General features: G+C 35.8%; 1 protein-coding gene across 1 annotated transcript; it reads right to left on the reverse strand.

Moving 5' to 3' along the window:
* Positions 1–9,955: 9,955 nt before the first annotated feature.
* On the reverse strand, positions 9,956–12,051 carry foxl1 (forkhead box L1). The gene has a single exon (XM_039692009.2). The coding sequence runs from the start codon at positions 11,708–11,710 to the stop codon at positions 10,577–10,579; it is 1,134 nt and encodes a 377-aa protein (XP_039547943.1). The 5' UTR covers positions 11,711–12,051; the 3' UTR covers positions 9,956–10,576.
* Between the last annotated feature and the right edge of the window lie 1,492 nt (positions 12,052–13,543).

Below are 13,543 nucleotides of genomic sequence, written 5' to 3' on the forward strand. Positions count from 1 at the left end.
TCTTTTATGCACCCAGGCTGTATCAAAAATACAGTAAAAACAACATGGGAAAATTACTATTTAAAATAACGTTTTATTTTTATATATTTCAAGATGTAATTCCTCTGATGGTGAAGCTGAATTTTCAACTTTCCTTCAGAAATCATTCTAATTTGCCAATTTGGTGCTCAAGTTTTTTTTTTTTTTATTATTGTCAATGTTGAAAACATATATGTTTTTGTGGAAACCGTGATATTTTTTTTTTCAGGATTCTTTAATGAGTGCACTGTAAAATAATATTTTCATGATTTGTTATCACAACATTTTTTCTTTTGTCAAATCAACTTAGATAATTTCTGTAGTTCAGATAACAAAATATTTAGAATTTCTGATGATTAAATCAATCTCCTTCATTGTATTAACTCAATTTTTCAATTTCAATGAACTTAAATTTTTAAGGCAACCAGGTTACTTTTTTTTTTTAAGTTAAACCAACAAAAAAATTTTACAGTGTGAAAGTTTAAAAGAACCGCATGTGTTTATTTGAAATAGAAACTTTATAATGGCCTTTACTGTCACTTTTGATCAATGCAAAGCACTCTTTTTGAATAAATGTGTTCGTTTACTTTAAAAAGACAGAAATACATGCATACCAGCCAGGAGTGTCCCATCTAGTGTTATACACCATCATGTGTTTAATTGTATTTTCAGTGGCCTAATTTAGAATAATAAAAAAAGGGGGGTGGGGGTGGGGGGTAGTCTTAGTATGGCCTGTGTTGCCGAAATGTGTCCGTGCAGATTCAGCTCAATGTGGGAGTGTTTAAGGCTCCCCAGTGGAGAAAACTGCCAAATGGCTGCCATGGCTGGCTGTGTGTATAAATAAACAGCAGTCACACTGGCCTGCACTGATTGGACACACAGTAATGAGCTGTGAAAGGCCAAGCACTGGTGTCACACACTGAGAGCTCTACTGCTAATTAATCCCAGACTCCATCAAACAATATAAACTCTCCTTATCTTCAACAGTTAACTTAGTGATTGATCACATCCTTCTTCACTTTCTTACTTCCTTTCTTCTTTCATTTTTTGGGCTTTCTTTGACTCAATTTTTCTTTGTCAGGAAATCATTTTAATTGTGCCAGAAATATATATATTTTTTCTCTCCCTTTCTTTTCTCATAATTTATACACGCAACACAGTGATTTTTGGCAGTTTCAGTTGAGTTCCCATTGACTTCCATTGCATGAACAACAAAACAAAATCCTTTATAAACTTTCTGAGATTAAAAATCTACTTTTTTATATAAGAGTCCTGGCAACAGAACAAAGACATGATGGCAATAGACCCAAAATAGATTTGTAAATGAACAGGTGCTTCAGTCTGATAATGAGGACAAACATATTTTATAATACAGCTCAGAATGATGAGTTCTGAAATTACAATTTGTTTTAAACCTGAGAGCACATAAAGAATGTCAAATAAACATACGTGCTAATATGTACTAAACATCACCATAAACATCACCATTTTGACAGTAACAAAGTACATTTACTTGTACTTTACATTATTCAATCTCACATTCAATCCCACTGGAACTGTTTTCTAGAAATAAATTTGATATAGATATGAGGGTAGGTAGGCAGCTATTTAATTTTTGCATTTGATCCTTTGGTACTTTTAAAAATGAGTTCTGTACTTTCACTTAAGTAAAAATAAGTATTTACAACTTTTACTTATAACGGAGTAATATTTAGTATCTGTACATTCACTCAAGCTGTACATTCAAGGAAGTTGGGTACTTTGTCCACCTCTGGGTGGCAGATTCTAATCTCTTTTTTGCCTCAAATGAAAAACAGGCTTTATTTTTAACTTAAAAATGAAAAAAAATTCTTTGAATTCCATCTTGAGTTTAGCCCTTAAAAGAAAAAGATGAATCAAATATAAAACCAGGAGTCTTGTATTGCCGCTTGAATGTAACTTTAACTGATAATAGATTTGCCGCTTGTTTCTTTGAAAAAAATAAATAAATAATCAAATTCGAACAGGAAAGCCTTTGCACAACATCGAAAGCAGACTGTAAAAGACACAGCTTGATGTAATTTGGGTGTACTACAATAAATCACTGTGTCATCAGCATTGAAATGAATATAGATAATAATAAAAAGTAGTGGCCCCAGAACAGACCCCTGAGGAACACCCCTCATAATCTGTAAATGTGCGGATGAGTGGCCTTCCATTCACACCCAATGTGTCCTGCATAAAATAATATATTTTCCATCAGGCTAGAAGTACCAGGGCAGGGCTATAACCCTCCATAGAAATATGTCAATATTCAATTTAATAATTAATAATGAGATTAGAAATATGTGTTTTCAAAAGACTATTACTCCCTATCCTATATGTTTACAGACTTACCAAGTTATTTGTTGTTAAGTTTTGTTGCAGTTTGGAATTCATATCATTTTAACAGACAACCAAGTAATCTGGTAGGCCTATAGTTTCACTGAATTTTGGTGTGAAATTAATCACATTATAGTAAAATATTTTATAATATTAATCAGCTAATAAAATATGAATTACCCATGAAATTAAACATGTTTTGCACCAACCCTGTAAAACGGAAATTGCTTTGGAGCATGAAGTACAGATCATGTAAGGGGGTTGTAAAAGGGGTCACAAATGGCTCTGTTTCCTGACAATAAACCCTATGTTTATCCTTAATATCACTGTTTCAAACACAGAATCTCATAAACACACATATACATCCTCTCATGCACCTCTGTTTAAATCCCTTTCTGTGTTAGTGTGTCTGTGTGATGTTTGGCTAGCCGGTTACAGACAGTTTGCTGTAGTCGGTCAGTTGGAGTGGACCTCTGAGGCCAGCGCACTTTTCAAACCCTCTTTGGGAGGCTAAACTGGAGTCAAGTTTCTCCCCGTAGGTTAAGTGTGAACCAGACAGCCGGGGTGGTCTGTGACAAGGGCCACAAAACCCACACTAATGGGTCTTGGGAGCTTTCACAGACACGTACACACAACTGTAAGGGTATGTGTAGACACGCATAGACACTTTCATTCAGACGACATTTGGCCGGCACATCTGGCTCTTAGAACTTGAAAAGATTGTTTTGAGGATGGCTTATGTTGCTTAAAAAGATCCCTCATTATAAGAAATGTGTGTAACACATGTAGGTATTCGTGACAATCCCACCAGCAGATCGTATGGCAGATTTAATGTCATTTGAATGTCTGCTATCTTAGATAGAGTTACACAGTGGTCCTACAGTTATGATACATTTAAAGGGATAGTTCACTTTGAAATTAATTTTTGATATGTTTAGCTTACCTCAAGGGCATCCAAAATGTAGGTGTCTTTGTTTCCACAGTATTTTCAATTTTGACATTTTTCGGTCAAACCGTTGTTGTCTGTCAGTCATATAATGCAGGTATGGGGGTCCGCCTCAAAGAGCATGCACAGAGAAGTCAAAATTAAGCATGATTTAATGACTCGTGAACGTAAGTTCACACTGATGGCCTAAGACACGAAACGAGCGGTTTGTGTGAGAAAACGAACAGTATTTATATCGTTTTTACCTCTTCTTAACAGCCGTCGAACTGATCTGAATCAGTTGTCCAACTGAACCGAACTGAACCGTCTCCAACATTACGCCGGAAGTGATCTCTCGCGCGTCTACATCACGCAATGTTTACATGGAGATTTCGGGAGTTTTACCTTTTACTACATATATTTACATATTTCGAATTCATCTTCCATTGCGATTTCCCGTATATCTAGAATCCCGTATTTCTTCAGAAAAAAAAAATACACTGAGAATCCACAGAAAAATGCAGGTGCATTTAAACAAGGAAATACCTGAAAGACTATGTATTTGAACTGCTGATTCTCGGTTTAATGATGCACTAGAAAAAGGGTGGGCTATTGTGAAAATCACGGTAAAAAGTGTTCATTCAGCAGCTGTTAGTTCATTTAAATTCTTTGGTTTGAGTGAGCTAAACTGGAGGAAAACGACCATATCCAAGCCAGCTGGTGCATAATCCAATGAGATGACGGTTATATGTGTAATATTTAGTTTGGCCCATAGAACAACACTTGAGAGTTTATTTCTAAATGCCTCTTTGTTATTCCCTCAAAAATTGTATTTTCATGGTATGAGTCACAGGAGTAATCATGTCAATTACTGTGCACTGCCATATGTGCGGGTGAGAGAGATATTTATTGTGCTAACCTCCTATTACAGCTTCTCAGTCAGGCATCTGAAAAGATATGTAAACACACAATCATCAGTGAATACTTCATGACATCATTCCGAATCAAAAAGCACATTTTACATTTGATTCAAGAGCGGGGTGTCCATCTGTGTTTTTCATGTGTCACTTGCAAATTTGTTTGATGTGAGGATCACTCTTGCATCAACTACAGTGTGTAGTTACACTTGCATTTAATGCACTTCTCTGCTGAAACTTATTTTAGTGGCTGTGGAGACATACAAGTCAAATTAAGCTCTGGTTGCTAAAATAAGAGTCAAACATTTACATTTTGATTAAAAAAATTTTTTTTTGGTTCAAATGGAATGAAATCTGGTTTGCCTCAAGTCAAGGTTATTTGCATATGGCATGAAATATCATGTTTACACCCTAAACATATCAATTTTAGGCCTAAAGATTTTTAGTTTTTTTTTTTTTTTTTACAAAATCAGCAGTCTTTCATTTAACTTATTCTTATTCATGTCTTTTTTGCATTATCATAATCACATTCATCTGGCTAGAGGAGAACTGCCCCCTTGACTGAGCCTGTTTTTTTCCCCCACCTGTTTTGTATGTTGTATGTAGTTCGGGTTTTTTGCCGCTATCGCATCTGTCTTTCTTATTTATTTGGGAAACTTAAAATGTAGCAATATTATTGATTTGACTGGACTGACATTTATTGTTGGCATCACTGTTTTCTGCAGAGCTGCTTTACAGCTGAATTTAGCTCATTTCATAGGTATTGAACCAAACTGAATCAACACTGAACTGACTTTACTGTAAAAAAAATGTGTTCAATTTACGGTATAATACCGGCAGCTGTGGTTGCCAGAAATTTACCATATAAAATACGGTAGCAAGACTATACGGTAGCAAAGTTTTACAGACTTAACTTAAAATTAGTAATAAACCCTATTTCATTATCTGATATAATGATAAATTATCAATAAATTGAGGTATTATTATCTGTTTTGTACCATTGTAATGCACTGACTATATCAACAATCACAGCAAAGATGAAAGTCACATGATATATGGAAGCTCGTCATATACAGCTTTTCCACAAGTGACTTAATATAGAAGCATTATTGTAACAACATTATTTAACAACATTAAATATACAACCCTAATGTATTGTACATAACTGATTAGAAAAAGACTAAACAAACTATGAAGAAACAAGTTATTTCAACAAAAATACATCAAATGCGAAGTGTCATGAAGGGAATTCTGTCAATTTATGTTTTTTCACTGTAAATTATACAATGAGTTGTTCATTTTCACTTTTAAAAACTACAAAATTTATGGTATTTTACAGTAAAATTACATGAAATTTACCATTAGATCTACAGTATCACAGTTGTTTACCGTATATAGTAAGGAAAGGTTCTGTTAGTCAATTAACAGTTTTTCACTTTTCACAGTCTTTTACCGTTAAAATCACAAACATTTTTTACATTTTGAGCAGCTTTACAGCATAATTGAACTCAAAAATACATCAAATGCGAAGTGTCACACAGGGAATTGTGGGAATGTCAATTTACGGTTTTTCACTGTAAATTATACAATGAGTTGTTCATTTTCACTTTTAAAAACTATAAAATTTACTGTATTTAACAGTAAAATTACATGAAATTTACCATTAGATCTATCACAGTTATTTACCATATATAGTAACGAAATGTTCTGTTAGCCAATTAACAGTTTTTCACTTTTCACAGTCTTTTACTGTTAAAATTACAATCATTTTTTACATTTTGACCAGCTTTACAGCATAATTGAACTCTGTTTGCATCACTGAATCATTATTTTCCTGTTTATAACTGTAAAGTTGCTTTGACATAATCTGTGCATTGCATAAATCGCTACATAAATTAAAGGTGACTTAAATTGACATTATGTTGCTGTATTAATTTTAAAGAATAATAGTAAATGTTATTATTGGGCTATTATTTATTTGTTCACATTTATTTTCTTGAATTTTGCAGTAATTTAGGTCAACTTATATTGCTTTTAAATTGGCTAAGAGAAAATGTCTGTTTTTTCTAATTAAATAGTGATTAGTTTGCTCCTATTGCTATCGGGAGGTACAGCGCTGATTTCAACCGGGTGCGTTTCATAAGCAAGCTTGATAGAAAACATGGATCTTGTGCTCTTCGCATGCAAATAGCGATGTATAAAACTGAGCTCCAGGAAACAAAACTTGATTAGCAGCTAATGTTCCTCCCAGAGAGACCATCTATCTTCATCAGAGCCCCACCCCTCCTTCAGCGTTGAGAGCATATTTGGACAACTGAGTTTGGTTTACGCTAGGAGTGAAAATATATAATATACACACAGATTAAACTCTTTTGATGCCGGCGGCTTGAAATGGTTTGATTTAGTGCTGCTTGGAGACGTGATTGCACATGAAACAAGGGAGATGACGCTTCTGCAGTGTAGCTCCTTTCTCTCATTCTTGATTTGACCCCTTGCTGATATATCAGGCCTTGTCAGTTCAGTCATTTGAGGAGATCCATGTTTAGAACCATGGCCGATAGACCTCTGGGCTCTAATGGTTTGTGGTAAAAATAAAATAAAAGAAAATGAATGAATGGACTCCAATAATGAATGATTAAATAAATAAATGCATCTATATACATAAAATATTATTTCAGGTCAATGTTTTCTCATTTTACCCTTTATTTATCAAAATTTGTCATTAGGGGGGTGGTAATGGCATTTTACAGTAAACAGCTGACAATTGAAATGATATTTGTAGACATGTTATTGCATTAATATCCAGCACTTCACTAATTTTGGGACCTTTTGCACATGGCTAATATAATGTCACATTTAAGTGTAAAACTATCAACATTACTACAATTCTAAAGGCACAATCATATATCTATATATATACTGTATACTGTATACTGACGTATCAATGGCACAATAAACACCAAAATACATAATGTCTGATATAATGTTTACAATAATAATTAAAAAAAACTCTTAAAAATCATTGCAAGGCAGTGTGTCTATCATTTAACTTGAGGTCTGAATCAACTGTTTGTGGATCTGAATCAGTTTAGATTTTTGACTTTAATTAATTAAAATAATATGTTTGTGTGACAGAAATTTTGTTTTTTTTTTACTTTGAAATATCAAAATATCAAATACAGCTTTATAGTCAATGGCATCTCTCACAGTAAAACTCTTGTCGTTACGGCCATAGAAAGTGTGCTCTATTTCCAGTCAAAATAAATGAAAATGAGTGTGAAACTTTTACACTTTAAACACTAGGAAGATAATCTTTCTTCTCATGTTTATTTTAATATAATGCTTGAGACAGACCGAACACAAACTGAGAATGTTGTCATTAAAAATTCACATCCAGCTCTGTGGTCCATCAGCTTTAAGCTTTCGAGACAACATTTGCCTTCTGTGATACTGTTTTTGTGGTTACCACAAGATCTTAGAAAATACCAGTCTAGCCAAATATCCAGCAGTTAGACATTTAGCAGTCCATCTGTATTACATCACTGGATTTTTGCAGAGATGAAAATGAAAATGTTTTTATAAAACAAGACTGGTAACTTTACCATCTTTGTGTGGTAACTGAGGTTGAAATTGTAATATTATAACACTAGAGGGCATAATTATCTTTAGCAATGTAAAGAGACAATCAGATATTTACTTTTGTATGCATTCATTGCACATATAGTGCTTATAGTGTTAGAATTTCAACATCAAAAATAGCTAATTATACATTCAGTTATTCCACTTATTTGGGTTTAATGCAATAGAGTGCCGAAGTCATGACGTCACTTTGTAGGACAACTCGGAAGCTAGCGGCTCATGGGTAAAAAAATAAAAAATTAAAATTAAAAAAAGCGGCTCATGGGTTCCTCGATCGAAAATTTTCCCCATAGACTTTTGGAAAATCGCAAACAAAAATAAGATCAGTGTTTTATTTAACAAAGAGCTGTGACCCACAACATTTTGTCTATCAACATAATCTTTACAAGTTAATCAAAAATTTATACATTTTGAAGCTTATATAAAGTTTTTAAAAAACACAAGCAGACACAATAAAGTTTAAAAAAACACTGTTCTATGTCATAGATCATATTGTGAGGCTTTGTTCACCACAGACCTTATTTCAGGCAATTTAGTAAAAACCCATTCAAAATATCCCATAGACTTTAGAGCGAGGGAACCGGGAGTGCTAAAGTGCTAACTTGGCCTACAGAGTGACATGGTAACTTCGGCACATTCTTAAAGCTACAGTACGGCGTTTTTTTTTCTCTTTGTCGCCATCTCTGTTCGAAATCTGCAATTGCAGTCATTTGCTGTATTATCAACTTTACGTGAGTTGTACTTCAACACCATCGACATGGCACAGCGCAGATGAACACAATGTGAGGCGGTCAGTCACCGCTCCGGTGTGGATACTGGCATTCAGAATCACAGATTATTCTTTTTGGAAGTATGACCAACACAAGAATTTTCACCGGAACATGTGATCTACACTAGTAAGAAACAGGCTACACCTTTGTTCTGGTCCTGACATTGCAGTAAACCGCTCTGATTAAATCAATCGCTTTCGCTTATAAGTTATCATATCACGCAAAACCATGTAAATTAGGCTTTGTTCTCAAATTGTTAATGTTAAAAACGTCAACAATGCGTGACTACATGTAGTGTTAATATCCTTCTGATATGTATCCTTGTTTTCGCATTGGGTCCGGTTGCAGTCTCTTTTTTTCTGTAGCCACTCCGAAGTCTGAATGAAGTCTTTTGCATTTTAAAGCGTGTGAATCTATAGTTGTCACTGGTGATTGTCGTTTGAACCTTTGAAATTGATAAGTTTAATTACATCAAGTGCTGTGAGAATAAATCTCCACCTCCAGCATCCTCACACGCAATACAGCTTATAGCCGAGACTCCTTCTTTATCTGTACAGATGTGATGTAATGACGCAAAGACATGCTCGAATCTCCCGCGGAAATCCACCAGTACCACTGGAATTCAAAATATTATTACAAGCTTACCGCTTTGAATCGAGCTACGGCAAGCAGATAGTTTTGAACACTGGCTGGTTATGTATTTTCTCAAATATGTGTTTTGGATCATTTTTAACCCAAAAACGCTGCGGACTGCAGCTTTAAAATTCATGGTTGAATAATTCACTTAATCTCCTATGAGGTATAGGAAATGATGTCATGATGAAATTCCTCTGAATATGAAATAACACTCATAAAGATCACCTTAGAGATCCGTTATGATCATGGGGGTGCGATCCAGCAGAACCCTTGCAGACTGCTCCATCTAAGGAGCCCATCTGTGAAGAGGAGGACAGATGGAGGCAGCAGATTGAGAGATGCAGTCTCTTTCTCTCTACAAACCATCAGATGGATGACGCTCTATTTACACTTCTGACCAAAAGAATCCTATACACAGGAAATGCTTGTGGATGTGAGTTCCTCTGCTCGAATGTGGGGAAGCTTATTTATTTCCACAAGCATTCCTGATTTGCACTCAGTGAGGCTTAAACCTTTCAGTTCAAAAACCACTTATGGCTATATATGGTGGCAAGGAATACATGTGGTAGTTTCACAGTTCAGGATTATGCATAGTCCTGGGACAACAAGTAGTCCATACATATACATATATATATATATATATATATATATCAGTTTCGGTGTCAGTGTTGTGTTGGAAATCCAAGGCATTCATTTCAACAAAGTTTTACTCATACTCATTGTTTATTTGAAGAATTGAGTTCTCTGTTTAACTCAATATAAATCTCTCTTTGAAAGTCCAAGGTACAACCAAATAATTTCATTTTCTTTCCATAAATGTGTCTTTAAGCAGTAAATCAAGTTTTAGTTTGTGTGTATCTATAGAGGAGAGGACAAGAACAACAGCCCAAAGCAATTCGTCAAGTATCTGTCATAAGCACAGAGGAACATATAAAACTCTTGTTCATATAAACAATAACATTACAAAGACATCTGTATTTTGGATGATTTGCAATGGGTGCGTTCTTGATCATTGTATACACATCATAGAATGAACTACTGTTAGTATGTGTACAGTATAGATTCTGTAGATTGGCCTTACAGGCCACCCATGTTGAATCCCATAACGACAACAACAACAATTATAGTAGTAGAAGAAACAATAATAACATTATCCTGAATTCTCGATATATGTTTTAAAACGTTTAGTTTGCAATTCATAATAATAAAAAAGAAAATAAGAATGTTTATGAGACTGAATTCATTGAATGTTTTTTGACATAAAACTATTTGCCAGACTGTCTGTGATACGTGAAGCCATAAAAGAGTCGTCAAAAGAATAATTTCTCGCCTGTTTTCTCTCTGAAGTTCAGAGTTTTGTCAGGACAGGTGAGAGACAGGTAGGAGCAGAGCGGGAATCCGTGCGGGTACAGCTGTGGATGCGCGTGTGCGATCAGCGAGGACGTGAGCGCGTAACCGAGCGACTCCACACACTCAACAGGCACTCCTCCAGAATCCCCGCACCTCCGCTGGAACTGGCTCTCCTTTTTCGACAGAATACTGTCAATGCTAAACTCCTTCGACTTGTCTGTGTTTTTTCGAGGTTGCGTCTGCGCATTTATTACTTTGAATTTGGCGTCTCCGTTTTGCGCGCTTCCAATGTCATTCTTCAGGGGTTCAAGCGTCTCTTGCGCGCTTAAACTCGGTGTGTTTGTTCGAGTTTGGGTGTTTAGAGACACTGTGCTGGTCTGTTCATACGTCGGGCATCCCACTGTGGTCGAGGGTGCCAAACACCAGTCTCTCGTGGAGTCGGAGGCGTGTGCGCCCACGTTTGCCTCCCTATTCTGTGGTTGGGTGCCGTTAAACTTCTCGTGCACGTTTATATCGGTTTCAGGATGTTTTTCGTGTTGCTGTTTGCTTAAATCTGACGCTTTCTCCACATGGGTACCGTGGTGAAGTTTGGAAGTCGTTGCTCGTGTTCTCTTGAGAGCGACTTTAGTCTCAACCGTCTCCTGACCCCTGCACTTTCTCTTTCGCCGCCTGTAGTTTCCGTTCTCGAACATGTCCAGACATTTGGTGTCCAGCGTCCAGTAGCTCCCCTTCCCTGGTCGCCCCTTTTCCCTGGGCACTTTAATAAAGCAGTCGTTCAGCGAGAGGTTGTGGCGGATAGAGTTCTGCCAGCCCTGCTTGTTGTCATGGTAATAGGGGAAGCGGTCCATGATGAACTGATAGATCCCGCTCAGCGTCGCGCGCTTGTCCGGCGCGTTCTTAATTGCCATGGCGATGAGCGCGATGTAGCTGTACGGAGGTTTCTGTGGAGGCTCCTGTCGACTGGACGCGAATCCCAAAGCGGGAATGATGCCTCCAACTTCGCCACCGTAAACATAGATTAGGGAGGAATTCGATAGACTGAGAGCCGATGCAGCCACGCCGGGCTGCGGCACTGGGCTGTGGTATAAACTCATGACTTCGGAGGACACTTTCAGTCTGGGGAGCTCGCCACCGGTGTGTCCGCTTCATGAGTCTAAATGTTAAATAATTGTTGTCCTTTTTTTCTGTTTTATGTTGACTTAGCGCTGGAAAATAAATTGTCTATGATAAACACTCGTTGTGTTCCCTCAGCCCACCCACATTAATTAAATTTTCATTGCAGAAAGCCTCGTGTGTCTCTCTCTCTCGCTCTCTCCGCGTGTCCCCTGCCTACCAGCCAATGGTGTGCTCGGTTATTCCTTCATTTGTTTATAGAATTAGTCTGTTGATAAGTCTGCCCACCCAAGTTGAATCAAGCTGTGTTTATTTGGAAAAATTTCCGGGCACCCAATACATAAACGCACTGATCTGATGTTTGAAATATCACGTCCACCCTTAACGCTGAAAGTTGCTCGCACAGAGAGAACAAGCAAACATGACAGAGCTCTTTTGGGGAGTTGCTTTGGGTTGCTAGAAAAGAAAACAAAGCTGGCTATGTATAATAAAATGACGGTAACACTTAACGAAAAGGTTTCATTTGTTGAGATTATAGTTTGAACTAACAATGAACACAATTTCAACAGCGTTTGTTAATGTCAATCTCAACATTTACTAATGCGTTTTTAAAATCAAAAGTTGTGTATGTTAACATCAGCTAATGCACTATGAACTAACATGAACAAAGGTTAATACAATTTTTTGAGCTCGTTGTTAGTTGCTAATGCATTAACTATGTGACCTTATTATTGTAATATATTATATGTATAAATATGTATATAAAATATCACCTAAATAACCTTTTTGGTCACACTTTAGATTAGGGTTCAATTCCTGCTAATAACTAACTAAAATGAGTAAGGAGATAAAGCATAATAAGGCATTTATATGCTTTATAAGTATTAATAAACAGCCAATATCCTAGAAATATGTACGCACAACTACTTAATAGTCACAATTGGACTTGTATACAAATGTATACATTTTTGTTTAAGATGAATCTGTAATTATAAAGTTAAACAGTGGATGTTTGTTTGGTAACACTGTTTGCAATTTTGATGGCAAAACTTTGTTTACCATATATTATATAGCCTAGTAAAAGACAATACATAAAATATTGTTTTAGTAAAAAGTATAAATTAATTTAGAAAGTACAAAGGGCAATATCTTTTAGATTTTTTCTAAATTGGATCATCGAAAGTGTGCTACTAAGAATTGCTTTGGATAAAAAGGGAATAAAGGAGTCATGAGGAATATTCCTATTCCCTGCACAAATCATCTAATTTATTTAAATTTAATTCAAAAGTTCTTCTGTGTGTCTGGCCTTGATCATGTTTTGTTTCTTTGAACTTTAAACATCATGTGGTCTGCCAACCACCTGTGCTGTTATCAGTGACTAAAACTAAAAAGATTTTAGGTGTTATAATAATTTAATGACAATTACGTTATGTAATACTTGTAATATCCTCACTGAATTTTCGTAATAGTCTGGCTACCACAGCTGCTAGTACAAAACCATTTTTACTAGCTTCTTTACTATCATATAAAGATTTCATCAGTTTGCTAACAATATAGATAAAAGAGCAGTGATATCCAAAAAAGGAAAACTTGGCTGGACGTTAGGAGAAACTGTATTATTTGTGGATGCACGCATGATGCTTTATATTATGTATTTTCCTGTTTATAGGACAGAGAGGGATTATAACAACTTTACAAGTGCACACAGCTGGCCTGTGATTACATTATGCGTTTGGAGGTTTTTGTGGATAAACTTAAAAGTTTTTCCTGAGTTTGTACTATCCCTCTAAAGATGGTGATTCATAAAGTTTTAG

The sequence above is a fragment of the Pimephales promelas genome, chromosome 10, assembly GCF_988280905.1.
Source record: "Pimephales promelas chromosome 10, fPimPro1.hap1.1, whole genome shotgun sequence".
NCBI classification, from domain to species: domain Eukaryota; kingdom Metazoa; phylum Chordata; class Actinopteri; order Cypriniformes; family Leuciscidae; genus Pimephales; species Pimephales promelas.

Bases quoted from the DNA above. Each gene is read 5' to 3' on its own strand.
- foxl1 (XM_039692009.2), bottom strand. From the start codon at position 11,710: ATGAGTTTATACCACAGCCCAGTGCCGCAGCCCGGCGTGGCTGCATCG.